Genomic DNA, 26,834 nt, shown 5'->3' on the forward strand with positions numbered 1-26,834 from the left:
TAGATCCCACCTACTGTCAACCCCCAGTCAGGCACTCTAGGAGGTCAACAGAGGCGGTGGAGGAGGATGCAACCGACGACGAAGTTACCTTGCGCCTTCCTGGACAGAGTCGGAGCACTGGTAGCACGTCTACAACTGCATCCTCAGCCACCACTCTGCCTCTGAGCATTATTCGGGGTGGATCAACAGGTCGCATGGCCTCTAAGCCTTGCCTAGCCTGGTCCTTTTTTGACATAGCAAAAGATCGCCCAAATTATGTGATCTGTAAAATTTGTCATGGTTCTCTTAGTAGAGGTCAAAACCTCAGCAGTTTGACAACTTCTTCCATGAATCGTCACATGAATAAATATATGGCCCGGTGGGAAGCTCACCGTGCTGCAATGCGGCCTAGCGGAGCGAACCATCCACCGCCTGCCCCTTCCAGTGCATCCGCGCGCTCGTCATCTTCTAGGACTGTGGGGACAGCTGTCACACCTGTTTATCCACCCACAACTTCCACCACTGTAACCGCAACAGGCAGTTTGCTTGGTAGGTCATCAGTTGGTTTGGAAGGGGAAACAAGTGAGTGTGTACAGCTCTCTCAGACATAGATAGCACCAACGTTGGATGAAGGCAACATCATGTCTCCGCCTGCACTTTCCTCACAAACCTGCATTTTTCCAGGGACACCCTACTCAACACCGTCTACACACAGCAGCCAGATCTCTGTCCCTCAGATGTGGACAAATAAAAGGCCACTTCCTGCGACCCATGACAAAGCTAAGAGGTTGACTCTATCCCTCTGTAAGCTCTTGGCTACCGAAATGCTGCCTTTCCGCCTAGTGGACACACAGGATTTTAGAGACCTTATGTCTGTCGCTGTGCCCCAGTACCAGATGCCTAGTCGCCACTACTTCTCTAAGAAAGGTGTGCCTGCGCTACACCAGCATGTCGCACACATCACCGCTTCCTTGAGAAACTCTGTGTGAACGGGTGCATTTCACCACCGATACTTGGACCAGTAAGCATGGACAGGGACGTTACATGTCGCTGACTGGGCACTGGGTAACTATGGTGATAGATGGTGAAGGGTCTGCTGCACAAGTTTTGCCGTCCCCACGACTTGTGTGTCAATCCTCTGTCTGTCCAAGTTCCGCCACTGCTTCTGCATCCTCCACCTCATCTGGGTCCTCCACCTCAGCCCCAAGCCTGCCTGGTCAGGCCACCAGCGTTCTCACTGCGCAGAAGGAATCACGCACCCCTCATTACTATGCTGGCAGCAGAGCGCAACGGCATCAGGCGGTCTTTAGCTTGACATGTCTTGGGAATAAGAGTCACACAGCTGAGGAGTTGTGGTCAGCTCTGCGGTCCGAGTTTAATAAATGGTTGTCTCCACTGAACCTGCAGCCTGGTAAGGCCGTGTGCGACAATGCTGCAAACCTGGGTGCGGCCCTTCGCCTGGGCAAGGTGACACACGTACCTTGTATGGCTCACGTGTTGAACCTTGTCGTACAGCAATTTTTAACACAGTATCCCGGCCTAGATGGCCTTCTGAACAGGGCACGAAAACTGTCTGCTCACTTCCGCCGTTCAAGCGCCGCAGCTGAGCGACTTGCATCGCTCCAGAAGTCTTTCGGCCTGCCGGTTCATCGCCTGAAATGCGATGTGGCGACACGCTGGAATTCAACTCTCCACATGTTACAGCGACTGTGGCAGCACCGCCGTGCCCTGGTGCAATACGTCATGACGTATAGCCTGGGCCAACGAGATGCAGAGGTGGGTCAGATCACCCTGATGGAGTGGTCTCAGATCAAGGACCTATGCACCCTTCTGCACAGTTTCGACATGGCGACGAATATGTTTAGCGCTGACAATGCCATCAGCATGACGATTCCAGTCATTTACATGCTGGAACACACGGTAAACACTATTCGGAGTCAGGGGGTGGGACAACAGGAAGGGGATGAACTACAGGAGGATTCATATGCGCAAAACACAACAACATCACCAAGGTCCAGACGTTCATCACCAAGGCGCCAGGCATGGGAGCATGGGGTACAGGGATCAACAAGGGCGCATGGTAGCAGGCGAGATGTTGAGGAAGGTGCAAGAGGACATGAAGAAATGGAGGACGAACTGTCCATGGACATGGAAGACTCAGCAGATGAGGGAGACCTTGGTCAAATTTCAGTTGAAAGAGGTTGGGGGGAGATGCCAGAGGAAGAAAGAACGGTTAGCACCTCTATGCCACAAACATAGCGTGGACTTGGTCCGCATGGCTGCGCAAGACACATGAGTGCCTTCTTGTTGCACTACCTCCAACATGACCCTCGTATTGTCAAAATTAGAAGTGATGATGACTACTGGCTTGCCACACTATTAGATCCCCGGTACAAGTCCAAATTTTGTGACATAATTCCAGCCATAGAAAGGGACGCACGTATGCAGGAGTATCAGCAGAAGCTGTTACTCGATCTTAGATCCGCTTTTCCACCAAACAACCGTGCAGGGAGTGAATCTCACAGTTGTAACTTGACAAACATGGGACGGTCTCGTCATCTTCAACAGTCTACACGTACCAGTAGGACCGTATCTGGTGCTGGTAACAGCAATTTTATGGAATCTTTTCATAATTTTTTTAGACCCTCCTTTGCAAGGCCACCAAAGACAACAAGTCTGACACAGTCAACGGCTGGAGAGGATGATACAGGAGTATCTCCAAATGAACATCGATGCCATGACTGTGCAACTGGAGCCTTGCTCCTTTTGGGCTTCAACCCTAGAAAAATGGCCAGAGCTCGCAACTTACGCCTTGGAGATTTTGTCGTGTCCAGCTGCCAGCGTTGTCTCTGAACGTGTCTTCAGTGCTGCTGGGTGTGTGCTGACAGATAAGCGCACGCGTCTGTCCAGTGACAATGTGGACAGACTGACGTTCATCAAAATGAACAAGTCATGGATCCAGAAGGAATTTACAACCCCTGTGTCATCCTGGGGAGAGTAAATGCTTGTGGATTTGGAATGTGCTTGATGCAAATCTAGCTGTGAAGTGTACAACTAGGGCCCAAGTGCTGCCACTGAATGGGTGGGTGTGTGTGGGGCACAATTTTTGGAAAAAAGGGAGACTCCGCTTGGAGTAACCCTTGCTTGCTGTGTTTTTAAAAGAAGCCAAGATGAACAGAGCTGGGATCAGGAAAGACTTTGCTACCTACCCCGGTGTCATCCTGGGGACGGTTAAGAATAGCGTATTTTTGAATGTGCTTGATGCAAATCTAGCTGTGAAGTGTACAACTAGGGCACAAGTGCTGCCACTGAATGGGTGGGTGTGTGTGGGGGGCACAATTTTTGGAAAAAAGGGAGACTCCGCTTGGAGTAACCCTTGCTTACATTGTTTTTAAAAGAAGCCAAGATGAACAAGTCATGGTTCAGCAAAGACTTTATCTACCTACCCCGGTGTCATGCTGGGGACGGTTAATTATGGCGTATTTTTGAATGTGCTTGATGCAAATCAAAACATCCTGTTTGCAACTAGGGCCCAAGTGCTACCACTGAAGGGGTGGGTGTGTGTGTGGCCCAATTTTTGGAAAAAAGGGAGACTCCGCTTGGAGTCACCTTGCGGTGTTTTACATGACTTTAGAAGGGCGTGCCATGCCTATATCTGTGTCTCCTCTTTTTCTTTGTCCAGCTCTTTTGTTTTCGCATGAGTATATGTCCTTGTCACTTTCCCATGTGTTTGAGTTGTTTGTCACCTTTTGGACACCTGTGAGGGTGTTTTCTAGGTGTTTTTCTGTGTTTGTGATTGCCTGCCATTGTTTCCTATGCAGTTCGAGTTCGGTTCATCGAACGTTCGACGAGCCGAACTCGAACGGGACCTCCGTTCGGCGAACCGGCCTCGAGCCGAACCGGGACCGGTTCGCTCATCTCTACTAAGTACCACATGTTATTTACATATTGTAATTGATTTAGTTACTGCTGGGTATTTGCTAATTTGTTTTTATCCTAAGTTACTTAAAAGGCGAAATTTACAACAGATGTTTGATCCTTGAATCACCCAATAAACTATGGGGTTCAATTAGAACTGGTATTAAACAGTCCACCTCATCATGCTGGTCACGTTTTGACATCAAGAGATCAAGATGATACCTATCAATTGATCAACAGTACCTCCCCATTGTGAGGCTTCAAGCAGGATTGTTATCAGAATAAAGTGGCCATTCAGGTTAGAGAGTGTCATCAGCAGGTTGCAAAAACAGAGGAGGAGTCACAGAAAGACATAGAAGGGGGACGTACGTTTGCCATACCCCACACTGATAATCACTTGTGAGCAATGCCCTTCGGAAACGGAAAGGCACATTTAAAGGTAGGTGAGATGCACCCAAGTGGCACATCAGAGGATTCAAAAGTTTAAACACGCAAACCAAACTGATTTAAACAAGCTACAAGGTACCTGACCACACCACCAGGGACAAGCGTCAGTCTTGCTGGACGAGAGACCAGTAGGCCTCAGTGCTGTTCACTGATTAAAGTGAATTTGTGCTAAGCCGAAATGATGGCCGCCAACGATGTCAGGGATGTCAAGGAGAATGCTATGCATCAGCCACCATTTACAGCAGACAAGTCTTTGGTGGCGGTAGTGTTAGAGTCGGCAGGTGTGTCTAGTCAATACAAAACTGCCCTACACTGTGAATGATACAGTGACAAGCACCCCACTACCTGAATATCATTAATCCAGTCATTGTAACTCTGCATTAACAACACAGGCCTAATTTCATCTTCATGGTAACAATGCTCCAGCTCATCGAGATTGCATCATTAGGGAACAATTGTGGGAGACTGGGGTACATCAAATGAAGTGGCCTGCACATTCTCTAGACCTGAATCCCATAGAAAAACTTATGGGATCAGCCAAGTTGCAATTTAGGCAATAACTCCACTGACCATCAAGAGGTGTTGTCAAGCTGTAATCTATGCTCAAGGCCACATGACAAGTTAGAGACATTTGCATTTTTTTTTCTCTTTTTGGGGTGGGGAAAAGACTATAGCTACCACTGTGGGCTTTTGTTTTAATAAATTGTTTTAGATTAGGTAATCACCATTGCATGCTTCCACTTAAATGTTCTAATTTCAAGATAAAACATCACTTTGGTGTGAACTTTTTACGTTCATCGAAGATTCAGCCGAAAGCCAAAATATCCCTACCTTTTTGTAAGTACTGCAAAATAAAACACTAATCCTAAAATATGTCGGGCTGGCTTAAATAGGTTTACAAACTAATGTTCTCAAAAATAAATATTTTACTTATCCAAAAGCTAGCACAAAAGGAATGAACACAACGCAAACTTACCTCCTGAGTGATCAACTTCTGCTTCGCCAGTCCAAAGGCCTTCATTTTTCAAGTCAAGAGAACTTGCCTTCACATCCCCATTACTATATGGTACATTGTTCTCCACCGTTCTTAGCGTTTTCATTTTTTCACTGGATACATTGAAAGACTCCTGCGAGAACTCAATACCTGATGAACTTAGCGAGTCATAGGAGGACAGTGCAGTACTTTGCAATTGATCCTCTATGCTGATCCCATCTTCTGACGTACATACGCTAACACTGGAATCCTCCATAGCTGCGTGACACTCATCTTGAAATTTTGCATTTTTATGAACCAGATCTACATTTGGCAAGGAATAGGTATTTTCTGTGGACACATTTGAAATGATCTGCTCTTCATATGATTTTTCAGAACAAGAATCCTTACTCAGAACTGAAATGCTTGGGAGGTTTTCAACTAAAGATTCTTCTGTCTGTGTAGATTCACAAGTAGAGTCCATCTCACAGACAGAATCTATTTCCTGATCAATAACTGCAGTGATTCTGATGTTTTCCTCTTGGGACTGTTTTATTTGTGTGGATTCCTGAATAGCATCCCCTTCATTATCTATTGCAGTGCTTCTGATGCTTTCCACTGAGGATGGTTCTGCAGTTCCCCAGGTAGAATCCATTTCTGTACAACTTTCACTATAGACATCAGAATTTCTCTTCAGTGCAATTTGCGGACATTGAGAATCTTTTGGTAGCATCTCAGTGTTTGACTCAAGTACTTGACAGCTACCATCTGACATTTCACCTACTGAGCCAGCCAAAATTTCCTGTTTAGCTGCCACAATCACTTTGGATATGATGTTTATGGCCAACTGCTCAACTATCTTGGCCTCGTAGTTTCCCAAAAAAGTTTTAGCATTCCCCTCTTCAAACTGTTCAGTTTTCTCCAAGCACTGAGAAAAGGCATCCAATATATCAGCACAATTACCCTCTCTCATTACCTCCGTACATGCAGTTTTGATATTTGACAGCTGATCGGTTGATACAGAGTCTGCAGTTTTGGAGGTTACAGGTTCAAGCAGAAGTTCTGAACTAGTAAGCTCAAAGGAAGGAGACAAGTGATCTTGCTTCAGCGGTGTAGCCTCTGCCCCCAACTCAAGTGGACTATAAAATTTAGGAAGCTGGGTACTACTGCTCCCAATATGTTGCACACTCACTCCTGTCTCATTAGTACCTGACTGAGGACACTGTACTAAAACAGACATTTTCACGACGGTTTCTATTTCATCAATACAAGGCTGTTCATCCTCAGTAGAAGGCACCATGTGAAGTTGTTCTAACTGGATATTCTTGATAACTTCTGATGAATTAACTGGGAGAATATCCTTAGAGGTGGTACACGCTTTATCTGCATCCATTAAACACAGCTCAATATCACATTCCACAGGAGACTGTTGTACGGAGTCAAAAGCAGTAATTTGGACGTCAGCATCCCCACATACAATATCCTTCACGTTGCCATCAGACAGCATATCAATCAAAGTGGCTACCTCTGCTACTGGAGGCACAAAGCTTGCATCCTGTGGAGCGCTTTCTTCTCTGTCCAATTGCACAGGTTGTGCCTTTGAACAGCTTTGTATTTCTACTCTGGGGACAAGCTCTGTCAGTTCAGTGTCTGCTTGATAGTCTGTGGGAGCAGTAAGCTGCTGTTTTTTTCTATGGTCGTCATCTTTCTTCCTTGAAAAGAACCACCACCAACCAAGAAGAGCCAGCACTCCAGGAATGGTGTAGGGCAAAATCACACGGAAGCGTAGCGCCATTTTAAACAAGGCTCCTTTAAGGAATCTGTAATACAAAAAGGGAAAAAAGAAAATTAAACCCTGAGACTACACTCCAGAGATTGAATCCTGGTGACAGATCAGTGTATATTCAAGAGGATTATAAAATATATACAATAAAACAAAAACAAGGGTGGAAATGCTTGCAACAAGGCAAAAAGACAAAATTAAAAAAAAAAAACAAAAAAAAAAAAAAAAAAAAAAATTTGATTACTGGCAAGTCATGGAAAATGTATTTAGACTACACTGTGGGCAGAATTATTAGACAAATGAGTATTTTGATCACATGATACTTTTTATACATGTCCTACTCCAAGCTGTATATTCTTGAGAGCCAACTACAAATTAAGTAAATCAGGTGATGTGCATCTCTAATGAGGAGGGGTGTTGTGTAATGACCTCAACACCCTATATAAGGTGTGCTTAATTATTAGGCAACTTCCTTTCCTTTGGAAAAATGGGTCAGAAGAGAGATTTGATGGGCTCTGAAAAGTCCAAAATTGTGAGAGGTCTTGAAGAGGGATGCAGCAGTCTTGAAATTGCCAAACTTTTGAAGCGTGATCACCTAACAATCAAGCGTTTCATGGCAAATAGCCAATCGGGTCACAAGAAGCTTGTTGGGAAAAAAAAAAGGTGCAAAATAACTGCCCATGAATTTAGGAAAATCCAGCATGAAGCTGCCAAGATGTCATTTGCCACCAGTTTGGCCATATTTCAGCGCTGCAACGTTACTGGAGCATCAAAGCACAAGGTGTGCCATACTCAGGGACATGGCCAAGGTAAGGAAGGCTGAAAAACGACCACCTTTGAACAAGAAACAGAAAATGTCAAGACTGGGGCAAGAAATATCTTAAGACTGATTTTTTAAAGGTTTTATGGACTGATTACATGAGTGACTCTTGATGAGCCAGATGGATGGGCCAGAGGCTAGATCAGTAAAGGGCAGAGAGCGCCACTCCGACTCAGACGCCAGCAAGGTGGAGGTGGGGTACTGGTATCAAAGATGAACTTGTGGGACCTTTTCGGGTTGAGAGTGGAGTGCAGCTCAACTCCAAGACCTACTGCCAGTTTCTGGAAGACAACGTCTTCAAGCAGTGGTACAGGAAGTAGTCGTTATCGTTCAAAAACATGATTTTCATGCAGGACAATGCTTCATCACATGCATCCAACTACTCCACAGCGTGGCTGGCCATTAAAAGTCTAAAAGATGAAAAAATAAATGACATAGCCCCCTTGTTCACCTGATTTGAACCCCATAGAGAACCTGTGGTCCCTCAAAATGTGATATCTACAGGGAGGGAAAACAGTACACCTCTCGGAACAGTGTCTGGGAGGCTGTGGTGGCTGCTGCATGCAATGTTGATCGTAAACAGATCAAGCAACTGACAGAATCTATGGATGGTAGGCTGTCGAGTGTCCTCAAAGAAAGATGGCTATATTGGGGTTTTTGAATGTCAGAAATGTTTATTTCTAAATTTCTTGCAGTTATATTGGTTTACCTGGTGAAAACAAACAAGTGAGATGGGAATATATTTGGTTTTTATTAAGTTGCCTAATAATTCTGCACAGTAATAGTTACCTGCACAAAAAGATATCCTCCTAAGAGCCAAAGCTAAAAAAAAAAAAAAAAAAAAACCCACGCCAGCTTCCAAAAATATTAAGCCTTGATATTTATGAGTCTTTTGGGTTCATTGAGAACATAGTTGATATAAAAAAGAAAAAAAAACAAAACTTTCCTAATAATTCTGCACAGTGTATAGCCTTATGACCTTCTTAGATGACTAACCAGTTTCAATGGGGGATTGAACAGTTGAGTGCCCTTTTCATTTTTTGTCCTCCACAGAACTGAAGGAAAAAAAAAAAAAAAAAAAAAGTATTTCGTAACGCATTCAAGTGTATTATTACATTGTTATTATTATTAATTATATTCAAATAATTAAGCTTCCTTTCCTGTTAGTATAGGGACAGAAATTTGGTACCTGTAGAAAGACTACCACCTTAAGAAAAATTAGAATCCAGTTTATCATATTTAATGGTTAGAAAGGGGACCTGTATAGATTATGCCTGTAATTCTGAGACTGTGCGAAGATGTCAAGCCATCTTTGTGGCAATTCCGAGTTAATAATAAAATTTGTTTTTATTGCGCAAACATTCCACTTGATCAAGTGGGGCTTGTACAGACAAAAAGGAAGAAGTAGCACATAATTCAGCAGCTACCGGAATGAGGGCCCTGCCCACAAGCTTACCATCTACAACGCACCCAATAACAGACGAAAGTCGTCCAAAGCCGCCATCTGATCTATAACACGTCTCAATAGAGGAGGATCGGGCAGTTAGAACTGCAATCCCAGGGTTCAAAAGGGAAAAGAGAATTGAAAGGCGCCAAGCCAAGATTAAGGGGAACCAGGTTTTCACCTTTCATAAGTCTTCACGACCAGTGACCTACCTAAAAGTCATTGGTTGTGTATGGCCCTTTAATGTGGGCTCGCTCACGTCTGCTAATCGGTCAGCAGACTTCAATCCATATGCGCCCGTTAACCCCTTAGATAGCGCAATCTAAAACGCTCCGGCAGGGATTGCACTGTTCCTCACTACAGTCGGTGGCCCTGTGAGGCGATCACGGGGCACCAATGGGTTATGACAGCATGGGGTCAGAGGATGATCTCTGTCACTGCCATGATGCGTTTCCTGTGGTTGCCTGCAGAGCACAGACACTCAAGCCTGCTTTACACGAGATGACAGATTGTGCGATAGCACGATCGATCGTAGATCGTACCCGCCCCCATCGTTTTTGAGTCACGGGCAAATCGCTGCCCGTGGCGCACAAACTCGTTTAACCCCCGTCCCACGTACTTACCTTCCGGACGACCTCGCTGTGGGTGACGAATGCCCACTTCCTGGAGTGAGAGGGACGTTCGGCGTCACACGGCAGCCGGCCAATAGAAGCGGAGGGGCGGAGATGAGCGGGATGTAAACATCCCGCCCACCTCCTTCCTTCCGCATAGCCGACGGGAGCCGCAGGAGGAAGGTAAGCTGCTGTTCGTTCCCGTGGTGTCACACCGAGCAACGTGTGATGCCACGGAAACGATGAACAACCGCCGTTATTTTAATTAAACAATTTTATGAAACCTAGCGACGAGTACACGACTCACGATTTGTGAGCGATACTGCGTCGCTAGGAGGTGTTACACGATACGACAGTGTACGATGCCGGATGTCCGTCACGAAAACTGTGACCCCGACGATGCATCGCACGATCAGTCGTCTCGTGTAAAGCCCGCATCACAGGAAAGCAGCATTTTTCCTGATCAGAGTTATGCTGAAAAATCAAAACCGCCAGTATTTTTTGGTCGCCGCAACAGTACATTAAAATGCAATAAGTGATCAAAATGTCACATCTATTCAAAAATGGTATAATTAATAATCTCAGCTTAACCCCTTCACCCCCGGGCTATTTTTTTGCTCCCCTTGTGAGAGTTGTACCTTTTTTTTCCCCCATCAATCTTGCCATAGGCCTTATTTTTTGCGGAATGAGTTGTACTTTTGAATAAAACCATTAGTTTTACTATATAGTGTACTGGAAACCGGGGGAAAAAAATACCAAGTGAAAAAAATTGCCAAAAAAGTGACTGCATGATTGTTTTTGGGATATTTTATTCAGTGTTCACTCTATGGTAAAACTGATGTGTCAGTGTGATGCCTCAGGTTGGTACGAGTTAGGTTTGCTTTCTAAGGGGTTAAAAAAGGGCGCACTTTTTGCACCATTTTCCACGATCCGTAGCACTCTTTCAGGATCTGGGGCTCAGTGACTGCTTACTTTTTGCTATGGGGAGATCAGGTATGCACACCAGTGACTATGTAAGGGGAATACATGTAATAGCAGAAACTGCTGTGTGAATACTGACATGAAAAATTCAATAGCTACATGTAAGAATGAAATATGAAAAATGGAACCTGCATTACTGCCATGAATATATGAATAAAGAGAAATTTAGCTACTGAATTGATCAATGCAATAGAGCCCCAACAATACGCCAAAGTATTTCTCTACGTTGGGGTCCCTAGCTTGTGTGTGTCCTCTCATGCAGTTAAAAAAACTTACCGTGTATGGGAAGCTGAGACCCAGGCTATATATATATGATGTGGATTGGCAATAGGTGTGTATGGGGAGGGTTCACAAACGAAAAACTACTAACATTAAGGAATAACGTTTGCATACCTTATCTCCCCATAGTGATGTTTTTTTAGGTTTTTGCACCCAGTTCAGACATAGAATGGAGTTCCAAACGTTATTTCTTATTTGTTAGTAGTTTTTCGTTTGTGAACCCTCCCCATACACACCTATTGCCAATCCACATCATATATATAGCCTGGGTCTCAGCTTCCCATACACGGTAAGTTTTTTAACTGCATGAGAGGACACACACAAGCTAGGGACCCCAACGTAGAGAAATACTTTGGCGTAGTGTTGAGGCTCTATTGCATTGATCAATTCAGTAGCTAAATTTCTCTTTATTCATATATTCATGGCAGTAATGCAGGTTCCATTTTTCATATTTCATTCTTACATATAGCTATTGAATTTTTCATGTCAGTATTCACACAGCAGTTTCTGCTATTACATGTATTCCCCTTACATAGTCACTGGTGTGCATACCTTATCTCCCCATAGTGATGTTTTTTTAGGTTTTTGCACCCAGTTCAGACATAGAATGGAGTTCCAAACGTTATTTCTTATTTGCTTTTTGCGTCTCGAGCTGACGTTTTTAAATGGTACCATTTTTTGCGAAGATGCTATGTTTTGATCGCTTATCGCATCTTGCACAAAAGACACGGAAACCAAAACATGTAAAGCTGGGGTTTGGAATTTTTGCCGCTAAGATTAATTTATTCTATATATTTTGATATATCAGGCATTTCTGAAAGTGGAGATACCAGATGTGTATATTTAACCCTTTAATTTTCAATGGGGCGAATAAGGGGGGGGTGGGGGGGTTTGGGGTGATTTGAACTTTAAAAAAAAAAAAAAAAAAAAAAAAAAAATGTATTCACTTATTTTACTAGTACCCCTAGGACTATAAGGATCAGCAGTCTGATTGCTCTTCCATTTCTCCAGATCACAGCAACACAGCTGTGATAAGCAGAAAAGCAGCTCTCCTATTACAAACGACGGTCTGACGGGTGTAAGAGGAATGACTCATGATAGCTACAGCGGTCATTACATGACCCTGGGCCTCCATGACAACTATCAGATCCATGTGATCACATGGAGTGTCTTCCGATGGGGCCGGGTAAGTGAATGCTTACTGCGGCGCACTTTATTCTTGCTGTCACATTTTTTTTTTTTTAAACTTTGAATTTTTATTGAGATTTTCAATTTACGTTTTTCATACATAAAATAAAACATAAAATTCACAATTCTTATCGAACCTAGACAAACAATGACAGGACAGGTGAGGAGGGTTAGGAGGGGAGAGGAGAAATAGGAGGGAAGAGGGAAGGGTTTCAAGAGTCCATGCTCCTTCCATAGGACCCATAGGCCTCAGTCTCACAGATCCTCCTGTCCCGCAAAGTAGTCCCATGGTGCCCACACGGCCTGGAAGCGGTCAACTGTGTCATGCAATAGTGCCGTGAGATGTTCCATGCGTCTAACGTCCAGTAATCTATACTTGAGGCTCTGGAGTGAGGGTGTCCCTGGCTGCCTCCAATTCTTTGCAATTAAGCATCTGGCCGCCGTAAGGATGTGGGACAAAAGCTTAGAGGCCGTTTTTCCCAATCCCCCATTCCCAAGACCCAGAACATAGATCAGGGGATCAAGATCAACCTCTATATATAGTACTTTATGGATCAACCCTCTAACCCGCTCCCAGAAGGGGACTATCCCTGGACAGGACCAGAATATGTGCAGAATGGTGCCCCTGCCTCCCCCGCATCTCCAGCAACAAGCCGGTATGGAGGGGTCTATGCCATGAAGGAAATCTGGAGTGTGGTACCAAAATAGCAAAATTTTATAGATATTTTCCTTATATAGTGTGCATATTGACGTCTTGGCGGCGTTTCCCCAGATTGCTGCCCATTCCTGAGGAAGTATCCGCCTTCCCAATAGAGACTCCCATTTCCGCATGTATGGAAAAGACCCCTCGGGCCCCTCCCGTGAATCAGAAAGCAAAATGTAAATTTCCGAAATCAGCCCCTTAGTATCAGTGCCCCTTCTGCAAATTTTCTCAAAATCTGTGGGAATCGAGGCCCCTGCCCTGCCAAACAAGGAGCCAGCCAAGTCTCTGATCTGCAGATATTGGAAAAACTCTCGATTAGAGAGAGAGAATTTATCTCTAAGGTACTCAAAGGAATGGATCTGCATTGTACTTCCATCTATAATGTCTGCAAATCTGAATAGACCTGCCTTGAGCCAGGGGTGCACCATGTCCGACTCCAGACTGCTTGGGAGCAAGGGTTGGTATATGAAGGACACCAGAGGGGAGCAGGGGGATGCCAAAGGAAATCTTCTAATGCAAAATGCCCAGAGGTCCCTAGTGAACTGCATCGGTCCAAGAAGAGGGGGGGGCGAATCACACCGGGCCGGGGGCCACAGGAGCGCGTTTGGATGTATAGGCGCCAGCCAAAGTTTTTCAATCTCAGTCCACCTGTTGTATGCCCAAAGGGACACCCAACAGGGGATCCTCCTAAGATGGGCCGCCCAATAGTATTTTAGGATGTCCGGGACAGAAAGCCCCCCCCTGTTTCTCCGAGCCATCAACACCTCCCTGGCCACCCTATGACGTTTGTTACACCAAATAAATCTAAGGATAGCCGCCTGAAGGGACTTCAGCTCCTTTATTGGTACCTTAACTGGGAGGGTTTCAAAGAAATATAATAATTTTGGGAGCAAGCTCATTTTAACCGCCGCAATGCGCCCCATCCACGAAAGAGGGAGGGGCAACCACTTGCTCAAAAGAGTTCTCAGCTCTCGGAAAAGGGGGGGGGAAGTTAAGGTTATAGAGGGAATCATAAGTAGATGTGAGGTTAACCCCCAGGTACTTGACCGCATCTGTCTTCCAACGAAACTTAAAATTCAAACGCAGGTAATCCAGGGCCACCGGGTCGAGATTCAAGGGCATTGCCTCCGTTTTGCTAGAGTTGATCTTATACCCCGAAAGGCTCCCGTACCTACCCAAGGTGCACATTAAAATTGGAAGGGACACATGGATGTTAGTAAGTGTAATGAGCACATCGTCGGCAAAAAGTGAGATTTTAAACGGTTTATTCCTGACCAGGACCCCCGAGATGTCTGGGTTGCTCCTGACCGAGGCCGCGAGGGGCTCTATGCATAGTGCAAAAAGGAGGGGGGACAGGGGGCACCCCTGCCTGGTGCCATTGGAGATGAGAAAAGGCTTAGAGATGTGGAGGGGGAGTTTGATAGAGGCCGTAGGAGCGCTATACAGGGACTTCAAGGCCCGCATAAAGCCACCCGAGATCCCAAAGACCTCCATTGTCTTGAAGAGAAAAGGCCACGCAAGGCGGTCAAAAGCCTTCTCTGCATCTAGACTCAACACCAACGCCTGTTGCTTCGTCCGATTTGCCACATCCACCAGGTCTATGACCTTCCTGGTGTTGTCCCCCCCCTGACGGCAAGGGACAAAACCCACCTGGTCTTTATACACAAGTTGGGGCAACCATCGATTAAGCCTGGCCGCCAAGAGCTTGGTGAACATCTTCAAATCGGAGTTCAAAAGGGCTATTGGTCTATAATTAGCACAGTCCAATGGGTCCCTGGGTGGCTTGGGCAGGAGGATTAAATGGGAGTGTAGCATGGATAGAGGGATAGGGTCACCCTGAAGGAAAGAGTTAAACAAGGCGGCCATGTGTGGGAGGAGCTCCGCCGCAAACACCTTGTAATAAAAATAAGTAAAGCCGTCCGGGCCCGGTGACTTCCCGCCAGGCAGGGCTTCCAGAACTTGCTCCAGTTCCTCTGTAGTAATCTCTTTATTCAAAGCCGCGGCTGCTCCGCAAGGCAGTGAAGGGAGCTCAAGGGCCGAAAAATAGTCCCCAAGTGCCCCAGCCCCGCGCGAAGCCATGCCCGGGGGAACCGGAAGGTTATAAAGCTTGTTGTAGTAATTGAAAAAAATGTCAGCTATTGAAGCGGGGTGATAGTGGATAGTGCCCTTTTCGTCGCGCAGAGCCTGAGGGCATGAGGATGTAGCGCGCTCCTTAAGCTGCCTGGCGAGTAAGGTATGAGCCTTATTACTCCTTTCATAGTATCTTTGTTTGGAAAAGGTTAGCAATTTTTCTGCTCTGCCAATTGCCAAGTCTCTCAACTTTTCCCTAAGGCTGATGACTCTCCTAAGAATAGTCAGTGATGGGGCAGCCGCCAGTCTCCCCTCCTGTAGCTTAAGATGGGCCGTTATAGAGTCCCGCTGGCTTGTGGCATTCTTTTTAGCCCTGGCGCCCTCTCTAATGCATAGTCCCCTCATCACTGCCTTGTGAGCTTCCCAGAGTGTTGCCGGCGACGTGACCGTGCCCGTGTTCAACTGAAAGAATTCGACCAGTTGCTTATTTAAAAAGGCCCTAGTGTCGGGATTTTTGATCAGAGATTCATTAAGGCGCCAATGCTGAGTCCTAGGTCGAGGACCATCTTTCTTGAAGTCCATTATGAGTGGGGAATGGTCTGACCACGTAATGGATCCCATTTCCACCCTCTCAAGACGCCCCAGCAGCTGTGAGTCAATGAAAAAATAGTCTATTCTGGTGTGCGTTGCTGTCACATTTTGACAGCGAGATGCAAGGGGTTAAGAGGTGCGAGCGGGCAGCGGATCCACTCGTGCTTGATAGCCGCACATGTCAACTGTTCAGATCACCTGACATGAGCAGGGAACGTGGCTGACTGCCCGCGGCAGAGATTAACCTCACATGATCATGTGTCGTAAAAAGGTTAAAAAAAACAAAAAAAAAAAAAAAAAAAACAACCCACAAAATAGTGAAATTGCACTTTTCATGCAATTTCACTGCACTTGATAATTTTTGTTTATAGCCATTTCCCAGTACAATGTGGCAGGAAGGTGTCATTCAAAAGTACAACTCATCTTGCAGACAAATAAGCCCCCATATGGCAATTCTGACCAAAAAAAAAAAAAAAAAAAGTTTTACAGGACTACATCTTTGGAAGACAGGCCAGTATCTACAGAGCATGCATTCTAGAGTGTTTGCTGATTAGTAATGGCTCTAGTTATGCCTTCACCACTGCTCTGTTGTAACCATATTTATGGTTGAAAGGGTCTCCATTTCTCACTTCCTCCGGGGTCACCATGTAAATCACCAGTGCTCTCCCCACCACTGCCGCTTGTTGGCCTCAATCTCTTAGGCTATGTTCACACAGTGCATCTTTTGGGGAGTTGGAGGTCACAAACAAAAAAAAAAATGCATGCATTTCCTTCACCCAGCAAAGTCTGATTTCTATTTTGCTGTCCACACAGTGCATCTTTTTTTTGTCTGCATCTTACCTGCGTTTTTAAAGATGCAGCATGTCAATTCTTTTTGCATTTCACCAGCATTTGAGCCCTTCCAGTCAATAGATTTGACTTTAAAAGGAAACCTGTCACCAGATTTGGTGACTATAAGCTGCGGCCACCACCAGTGAGCTCTTATATACAGCATTCTAACATGCTGTATAGAAGAGCCCAGTCCGCTGTGTAGAACGTAAAAATTACTATAACGCGTGGTGCAGACTGGTCGGATGGGTATCTCCGTTCTCCGGTGCTTCCTCTTTCAGTCATCTTTGTTTTTTTTTTTATGAAGCCTGGGTGCATGGTTCGTCCTACGTAATGCACACAGGCCGGTATGAAGGTCCCGCGCAGGCGCACTTTGATCTGCCCTGCTCAGTGCAGATCAAAGTATTGTAGTGCGCTTGCACGGGACCTCAATGCCAGCCTGTGTGCATTATGTAGGACGAGCCATGCACCCAGGCTTCATAAAGAAAACAAAGATGGCTGAAAGAGGAAGCGCCGGAGAACGGAGACACCCATCCGACCGGTCTGCACCACGCGTTAGAATGCTGTATAAGAACCCAGTCCGCTGTGTAGAACGTAAAAATCACTAACATGCTGTATATATAAGAGCCCGCTGGTGGTGGCCACAGCTTATAGTCACCAAAACAGGTTCCCTTTGAAAACATTAGGCAAAAATGCGTAACAAATGCATGCATTTTTTGGATGCTTTTTGCCACAGGTGCATTTTTTGGGGGGGGGCCAAAAACGCGGCATCTTTGTAGTTCCAAAAGATGCACTGTGTGAACACAGCCTAACCTCCTTCAGCAAAGCATTGGAGAGAATGGTTATGCCAACTGGAGGCCCACAAAAAAAAAAAAAAAAAAAAAAAAAAGATGACAGTCAAACAAAAAAAAAAAAATTGTAAAGTTACAGCAAAAAGCCCACATACACCGTATTTTTCGCTTTATAAGACGCACCTAAGACGCACCCCAAAATTTGGTGAAGGAAAAGAGAATTTTTTTTAATGTTAAATGGGGTCCATCTTATAATGCCAGTGTCCTAACAAATTATATAGGGTATATGTCCCTCATAGCCCCCCCATCCTAAAATTAGCCCCCTTAATCTGGATATGGCCCCCTTATATTGAATATAGCCCCCTTGTGATGGCACACGTTCCCCTGTGCTGCCTATAGCCCCCTATGGATTGCATACATTCCCCTGTGCATTCCTATGGCCCCCTATGGATTGCATACATTCCCCTGTGCTGCCTATGGTCCCCTATGGATTGCACACGTTCCCTTGTGTTAGATAGCACCCCCATGCTGCTGCCGCCCATGGCCCCTATAGATCGCACAAGTCCCCCTGTGTTAGATATCGCCCCCATGGTGCTGCCCATAGTAAAATAAAACACTTTCCTTACCTCCTCCAGCGCTGAGCTCCCTCCGTGCTTCTGTTCTTCCACTTCCTGGTTCTTTGTGCCGGTCATGTGATCGGCACAGCAGACAGATCTCTGCGTGCCTGATCACAGTGAAAGCAGGGACACCGGGGAGAAACGCTGGAGGGGGCAAGTAAAGCTTTTTTATTTTAGAAGGAGCAGCAGCCTGGGGGCCAAATCTAACAGGTGGGGGGGGGGGGGGGGGGGGGGAGACAGACATAATATGCACCGCTGCCCCAGCCCCTCAATGCGGTGCGATTTCAGCACCACCGGAGATGGACAGCGGCTGTGCATATTATGAGCGGGAGCAGGAGATCAAACGCTGCCGCCGCAGCGTTCACCTGCCCCCACCTCCCCTGGACCCTGCTATAAAATAACATACATACATACATACATACATACATACATACATACATACATACATACATACATACATACATACATACCCAGCCCCCCCCCCGTATATTCGGCTTATAAGACGCACCCCCTACTGTCCCCCAAAATTTGGGGGAACAAAAGTGCGTCTTATAAAGCAAAGAATAAGATATATATTATGGCTCTTACAATATAGCAATGGGTCAACAATTGTGACGCCAATTTCAGTGCAAGCCCATTTGCTAAATGTAGTCTTGAACACCAAACTGTGGTGCTACCCAATGTTTAGATAAGCAGTTTTCACAGGTGCTTGTATTATAGGAATGTATTGGTATTAGAACTGAGTATAATTACTAGGGATGATCGAATATCAAATATTCGGCTTCGCGAAAATCTGACGAAAAGTTCCCCGCTATGCGAATATTCGATGCGCAATGTAAGTCTATGCAAAGCCCGAATAGTGGGAAATTTTCTATTATGGGAGGAGGACATAAGAGGGGAGTATAGGAGATCTGGTATGGAGGAAACAGGTTGCGGGTGGCTTTGTATGTCATGGTTAGTGTTTTGAAACACAGTCTTTGGGCAATGGGAAGCGAGTGAAGAGATTAGCAGAGAGGAGAGGTCGGAGAATAGTGGGCGTATAGGTGGATTAGCAGTCAGCAGAATTTAAGATCAATTGGAGGAGAGTAAGTGTTAGAAGGGAGGCCACAGAGGAGGAGGTACAGTCCAGGAAGGACATAATGAGCGCATGCACAAGTGTTCTTTTGCAGTTTCTTTGTGAAGGAATGTACAGATGCAGGAAATATTTTAGAGTTGTAGCAAGCGTTGGAAAGGGCTTGGATATGTGGCTTGAAGGAGGGTGCAGAGTTAAGGCAGCAAAGCACGCAGGACTTGGGAGAGTGAGCAGCCATCGACTTTGATGGACAGGTTATTTGGAGTGGTAGAGTAAGGTGGGCGAGAGGGAAAAAAAAAAAAAAAGTGCCCCCCCCCCCCATCATGTTCAGTTTTAGAAATAGTTGTAAAAGGATAAGGCACAGCCAATATGGTGGAGGTATATTGAGGTTCACTTGTTGGTTTCCAAACCGTAAGTCAATCAAATAGGTACAAGGCACTCAAGGGTTAATTTTCATATAACTTATTCCAAAATAGTCTTAAACATGTGACGTTTCAGCCACTAGGTGGCTTTCATCAGACAACTGGTGGTATAAACTGGCCAAAAATTGGAGTGTCAAGGCAACGGTGTCCACCGCTATTATGCTGCATTGGCCCTATATGGCCAGTTTATGATACCAGTTGTCTGATGAAAGCCACCTAGTGGCTGAAACGTCACATGTTTAAGACTATTTTGGAATAAATTATATGAAAATTAACCCTTGAGAGTGCCTTGTACCTATTTGACAGTTTTAGAAATAGAGCAGAAAAGAAGGATGAAATGGCCAGACATTGTGGAATTTTGGTTAGTAAGGAGCCGATATCAGGGCCAAAGAGCATAAAGAGGATAATAAAAGCTGTGGAACTCTGAGCTGTCCCAGGTTGAAGGTGTAGATGGAGAACAGCAGGTGTTCAGGGACTGAATCTTGGAGGACACCGACCGAAAGAGGGCAAGATGAGCAAGTGGTGAGAGGGTGAAGTTGAAAGTTGAGTCAGTTAGATATGAAGAGATCCAGGATAGTGCCAAGTCTGTTTTACCAAGAGATTAGAGAATCTGTAGCAAGAGGGAAAGGTCTAGTGTCAAAGGTAGAATACAGGTCTAGGATGAGGACGACAGTAGTGTCACTTGGCTTTTGCAGGTCATTGGTGACGTTATGGCAGATGCAGTGGAATGATGCGGTCAGAAGCCAGATTGTAAGAGGTCAAAGAGGTAGCAGGAGGAGTGGTGGGAGGATAGTTCAAGATGGACATGCTGTTCCAATAGTTTGGGTGTGATTGAGGCATATTTAAAGCCTAGAGGGGAAGATACTAGTTAGTGCTAGCTTGACTAGATGGGTAAGGATTGGGATAAAGACTGCAGGGATGTTGCAGATGAGGTGGGACAGGAGTGAGTCAGGTGCACAAATGGTGGGATGTGATCAGAGAGGAGAGCTGATCTTGTGTCATAGTGGATAAGCTGGTAATGGAGGAGGAAGGCTCATTAGTTATGGGAAGGGGCTGGGAAGAGTGAGGGTCAAAGATCCTTCTGATGTTTTCAATATTCTGCTTGCCTCAATCTTCAAAGTCTTCAGCTGAAGAGACGAGAGGGAGGAAGTGCTGGGAACAGAGGACAGAATTGAAAGTGTTGAATAGCTGTTTAGGGTTTGTTAGACAGGGAGGAGATGAGAGATGAGAAGTACCAGTAGGTTTGTTTTGCAGCAGTGAGTGTGGACTTGAAATGGGTGAGGGGCTGTTTGTATGCGATGAAGTGCTTGGTGGACTAGGATCTCTTCCATCTCTGTTCAGTAACCCTGGAGGCAGTCTGAAGTCAAAGCAGCCAACGTTCACCATATTGGCAGGGCCAGACTGGCAATCAGGCAATTCTGGCAAATGCTAGAAGGGGGTCAGTGCCTGCAGAGGGCCGTTCAATCTGCAGCCACCACTGCTCTCCTCAGCAGTGTGCACACTGTGCAGTATTAATTTGCCTTTCGCACACTTTCACAGCTGAATGCAGCAGATGCAGGAGGCAGCGAGCACGCAGTGCTGCCCTGGCCCTGCTGTGCGATCGTGTGCGCAAGGCAAACTATACTGTCCAGTTTACACACTGCTGAGGAGAGCAGCGGTTGCGGTGACCACAGTTCCGGCCTTCCTATTCAAATGTATTTGCGTCTGTCAGATGTAAATATATTTGATCAGTGATGGTGCCGGGACTGGGGCTCCGACGTGCAGCTGTGTGATGACATCAGCACATCGTTGACGTCATACATCTGCTGCTGTCGCCCTAGACACATGTCAGACATCGCGCTCCATGGAGGAGTCGAAGATGAAAGGTTTAATCACTGGATGAGTGAGGAGGGGGATTAGGGCACATAATGGGGAAACATTTATTAACGGGAAACCACTTTGCGAGGGGCAGAGTGTGTGTGTGTGTGTGTGTGTGTGTGTGTGTGTGTGTGTGTGTGTGTGTGTTTATATAATTGTATACACATACACATACGTATAGCGGCTGGATAAGAGCAGTATGTATATGGGTGGAGCTATTTTGTGAAGAAAGTACAGCAATTATTTATTTGGGGCGCAGCATGAGAGATATTTATGGATCAGAATAATTACACTTTTATTTTTAAAGGCACTGTCGGGAATTGCTGCTGAAGAACAAAGAGGGAGGTCTTCAGAGACTAGCTATGGGCATGAAATCTCATAATGACGTGTAATATGTGGAGACAAAAGGGATGGGAGCAATTTCGATCAAAGATGATGTTATCTATAAGGTATCTGGATGGAAATTATTATTTGTGATACTGTCTGCGTCTATCAGTACTGTGTTTTTTTTATGGTCCGCAGTCTGATAATTATTGCCAACTCCCAGCATGTCCTTACCATTGTTAAGCACAAGGTGGGAGTTGTCGGTTTATGCGATACAATTGTACGTGGGGATAAGCATGGTGATTTACTAACGTAGTGACTGTGGCTATGGTGCTGCATTCATGTGCTGATGGTGGCTCTGACACCGTATTCATGTGCTGATGGTCGCTCTGGTTTTGCATTCATGTGTAGGCTGTGGTTATGAACTTGTACACAACAATCCAAAACAAGTTTCATGGCTATGTTAAAGCTTAAAAATCCTCAAAACTTTATTTTATTTTAAGATGAGGAAAATTTGGCAAGATTCTGCTCCGAAAACTGGAAATTAGCACGTTTACACATTTTTTTGAAGCAGAACCTCCAAATACTCCTATTCAAAACTTGGTTCTAGTGATGTATTCATGTAAGCACCTCTTTCATGACGCTGACTTCTCACGTCATCTATGTCTGAGCTCCTTGATTGGTTGCAATAGACCTGGGTAGAGTGAATTAAAACACAAAAAATTCACACAAAATGCGGGGAAAAGGTTTTCTGGTTTTGGAAAACCAAGGTTATGTGCACACAAGGTTTTTTTTAAACTCAAGCAAACTTGCCATGTCTTTCAAGCAGAAGATGTTGAAAAACATGACTTTCCTGAATCATCTTCTGTGTAGTTTTACAGATATTTCCTAGCATCTATGGTGTTGATCATCTTTTGGGGGGGGGGGGGGGATGTTTGTATTTTCCCATTGTTGGTCACATTTTTCATTGCGCTTTTAAGAAAAGGCGTTGGGAAAATGCAACAAAAGACATCTGGGCATCTAAGCCTTCCCATTGATCTGCATTGTAAAGCAGTGTTTTATGAGTGGAAAACACCAGCAGAGAACTGATCTCTTAACCACTTGGTGGGTTTTAAAAAACCTGAAGTGGTAAAAAAAAAAAAAAAAACAGACACACCAGACACACCAGACACACCAGACACACCAGACACACCAGACACACCAGACACACCAGACACACCAGACACACCAGACACACCAGACACACCAGACACACCAGACACACCAGACACACCAGACACACCAGACACACCAGACACACCAGCCTGAACCTGTGTACAGCGAGTAGATGCAGATGGGCATTCAGTTTGAGTATTTTTCATAGTGGTAGCCATGGTGGGATCAGCCCCCAAAAATGTCATTGCACATTCCCCAAGTGGTATGCACCTAAAATTAGCACCAGTGAAAACTACAGCTTCCTGATCACCTATCTGTAGAGTATATCAATATTAGTTTGGGCGGGGGGAGGGATCAGATTTTGCATCCCTCCCTCCAGCTATATGACAAGGCCGCAGCATTATACGGAGAGCAACATCCTCTTCATTATCTGCGAGACACAGCTCTGTAGGGAAAATAGTGGTTCCACCAGGTACTGCTAGTAAGAGCAATAAATAGGACTGAGCTGTAATACTGGACGCAGCCGTGACTACATGTTATATGGTTGTGTTACACAATCTAGGTGCACAAAGATATTACACATTCACCATGCAAAACGTGGGCCTGTGTACCGCCAAATGCCAGGGCTGAAGTTTAGTTCCAGTCCGGCCCTGCATATTGGAGTGTTCAGACAGACTCTCAGCCAGTATAATAGGCACATCACTCAATCACCCTTGTACATTGTATTGGTCAGTTTGACTTCTGACTGACATACCGATTGGATGTGTGACATCACAGAGGTCTTTTAAGAGGTTTCCAGTCTTGTTTAATTTGAGCCTCACATGTTCCCTTGATGAAGCCTATATAGGTGAAACATGTTGAGGAGGCTTTACCTTTAGGATTTGAACAGCTAGTGCTAGGACAGTGTTTACTAATTATGGCTGCTGACAAGGAAGACTATGCCACCATGAAATAAATCACAGTAGGAGAGAGATAAGATCGTGTATCTCCATAAAGGGATTAGCTGAGCGCTTCCTGCGCTGTGTTTTTAATTGTATGTTCAGTGCACTTTTTTTAATCATTTAACAATTGAATGAATAAAAAGTTACCGTAAGTTTTATTTATAGGTATTTAGTTTAAAGGTTTAGTTGCATTTGGCAAATAGTAATCATAGAACATGACTGCCCTCTGAGGTTCAGGCAACGACTGAGTCACGATCAGAGGTGACGTCACTCAGGTCAGGCTACTTTCACACATCCGGCTTGAGCCCTGCGGCTCAATCCGGCTGTGCAAGCTATGCAACGGATGCGGTGAAAACACCGCATCCTTTGCATAAGTTTTTCCCATGCGGCCCGCCCGTTTTTTGCCGCTTGCGGCATGCTACTGAGCATGCGCAGTGGCAAAAACCGCATGCGGCGGCCGAATGCGGTATTTGCCGCATCGCGCCGCATCCGGCCGCCATAGGCATGCATTGAGAGATGCGCCGCATTGGCCGAATGCGGCGCGATGCGTTTTTTTTTGCCACACGAAAAAACGTGCCAGGCAACGTTCCATCCGGCCGCCGCATCGGCTAAATCTGCCGCATGCGGCAAAAACCGGGTGGAACGCAAGGCCATGCGGCACAATGCGGCACTAATTAAAGTCTATGCAGGAAAATCGCAACCGGCAGCAAAAAAAACCGGTTGCGATTTTCCTGCAAAGTGCCGGATTGTGCCGCTTAGCAAAAACCGGAGGTGTGAAAGTACCCTCAGCCATGGCTACAGCTGGAGTCCTCCACCTGTGACGCCACTGCTGATTGACTGAAGTGAGCCACGCATTGAGCTGTTAGATCTCAAAACGCATCAACAGAATGATGAAGCAGGGAACGGACAACGGAGCACTACCATTGCATCGGCTTCTGAGATGCCAAGACAGTTTAAAGTGTGATGTTGCGCGGGGCTCTGGGTCCCTCGAACTCACAGGCACAGCCATAGGTCTGCAGTCAGCCACTGCTTCCAAAGACAACTCCAGCAATATCCTTACATTGCCAGTTCATTCCACCATTACTGAGAGATCAGCTTTTGTATTGATATGCAAATTAGGTTGGAGATCTGAGCCTCAGTCTCTAGCTATTCCCCTCCCAACACCTCTAGCTTGTTTAACAGCTCCTTTGCCTGAAGTCACACAGCACAGAGGACATCAAGCCAAGCAGGAGGAGTCAGTGGTGAGGAAGGCATAGAGAGGAGTCAGCGCTGAGGAGGGCATAGACAGGCTTCAGATCTAGGGAGATGGGGGGGGGTTGACATTCTCCTGACATTCCTTTTAAGATGTGAATGGGGACTTTAAACCCCAGTTTTCATTTTCTGTGAAAGCAGCCACACTGAAAGCCATGGAAATATTATTTCCCAGCAACTTCATGTTTTTTTGTAAATACGCAATGCTACACGTCCTGGGACCGATAGCAATGTTAGTATGAAGTTATGCACTGTGATTATGAAAAATCCCTATGAAGAGTCTCTTAAACACTATTTTTACGTAGGTTGATAGACAGAAGTCTCGAATGAATGAGGTTCACACTGCTAACACTGCCTGTGAACAGACGTCTTGCCTTTGCAAACACAACCAAACTTACTTTTGGCTACATTATATACAGAGGGCTCATCTATTTATAAAGCAGACGGGGGCTTCTGTATTTCTTCACAATCTAGGGCTTGCCCCGGCTGTCCTGCCTACAAGTAGTGGATGTCAGGCTACAAGCTCCCCAGCTACAGTAAACAGTCCTAATACACATACCCTTGTAGGGTTTGCGAACAGCTCCAGGATCATGTGCTCAAGATCAGTGTTCAACTGCAAGCTAAACAGGATATCAAGGGGTAGACAATCCTGAAATTAATAAAGTGCTGCAGAATTATTATCCTTAATATATATTCTATAAACTAATAAACTTCCTGCATCTTCTATAGAAGATGTATATAAGAAGTGCAGACAGACTTAAAAAGGATTGTTCAATCCAGAGGGGGTTGGGGGGAGAATATTAGAGGCATGGATGTGCTTAAAATAAAAAGATATGCTTTCAGCAAGCCAGGGTGCAGCACAGGCCACTCTAGTATAGAGATGGCTCAGGCAGTGACACCCTCCATGTTCGGAAGTCACAGGACCACTGCAGCAGCCAAGTGGCTTGTAAAGCATGTCCGAAAAACATTAGCCCTGTGACTTCAAAGCCAAGAAGGCATTGCATCCAGAGCTGGGGCATGATCCACAGAGGCACTGAAAGGAGTGTTTACCATTGTTTTCTTTATGTTAAGTGCATCCATGCTTTAATATTTTTCCTATATCGGAGGATAAGATGTTTCAACACTTTCTATACTCTACACGTGGCAGATTTTTCATATAGTAGAGTGGATGAAACTTCTCCAAAGCTCATTCAAATAGTTTGCAAAAAAGTCTGTTGGTAAATCACCTGCAGTGTGGATATGAAACTTTACAGTAGATAGAGCAAACCCTGGCACAGAATCAGAGATCCGCATGTATCACATTTTGCTAAGGAATCTCTGCCCTCAAACGCCATCCTGTATGAACGTCAACTTTAGGATATATTAACACCTACAAGTGCAGCTCAAATTAGAAAATCATGAAAAAAAAAAAAAAATGTAATCTCAGTAATTCAATACAAAAAGGGAAACATATCAGAGTCGTTACAGAGTCGTTCCAGACTGATTTCAAGTGTTTCTTTCAGTTAATGCTGATGATTAGGGCTTACAGCTAATAAAAACGCAAAAGTTCTCAAAATTTAAATTACCAAAAAAAAAAAAAAAAAAAAAACCCAAAGGTTTCCTAAGAATTTAAAATGGTCCCTTAGTCTGGTTCAGTAGGCTACACAATCATGGGAAGACTTGAGCGATATTAAGAAAGCAGTCATTTATACTCCACAAGCAGGGTAAGCCACAAAAGGTCATAGCTAAAAAGGGTGGCTGTTTAATATGCTTGGATACAGCACTCTAATGAAAAGTTGAGTGGAAGGAA

At 45.2% G+C, this 26,834-nt stretch overlaps 1 protein-coding gene across 2 annotated transcripts in view; it reads right to left on the reverse strand.

Moving 5' to 3' along the window:
* AKAP1 (A-kinase anchoring protein 1) overlaps window positions 1-26,834 on the reverse strand; it is a 103,042-nt gene that overhangs the window by 50,939 nt on the left and 25,269 nt on the right. For both annotated transcript variants that reach the window (XM_075336587.1, XM_075336588.1), the window contains exon 2: window positions 5,321-7,137. In XM_075336587.1, coding sequence (XP_075192702.1) covers window positions 5,321-7,112 — 1,792 coding nt within the window. In that variant the 5' untranslated portion in view covers window positions 7,113-7,137. The remainder of the gene's footprint in view (window positions 1-5,320; window positions 7,138-26,834) is intronic.

This window comes from Anomaloglossus baeobatrachus, chromosome 2 (genome assembly GCF_048569485.1).
Source record: "Anomaloglossus baeobatrachus isolate aAnoBae1 chromosome 2, aAnoBae1.hap1, whole genome shotgun sequence".
Classification (NCBI taxonomy): domain Eukaryota; kingdom Metazoa; phylum Chordata; class Amphibia; order Anura; family Aromobatidae; genus Anomaloglossus; species Anomaloglossus baeobatrachus.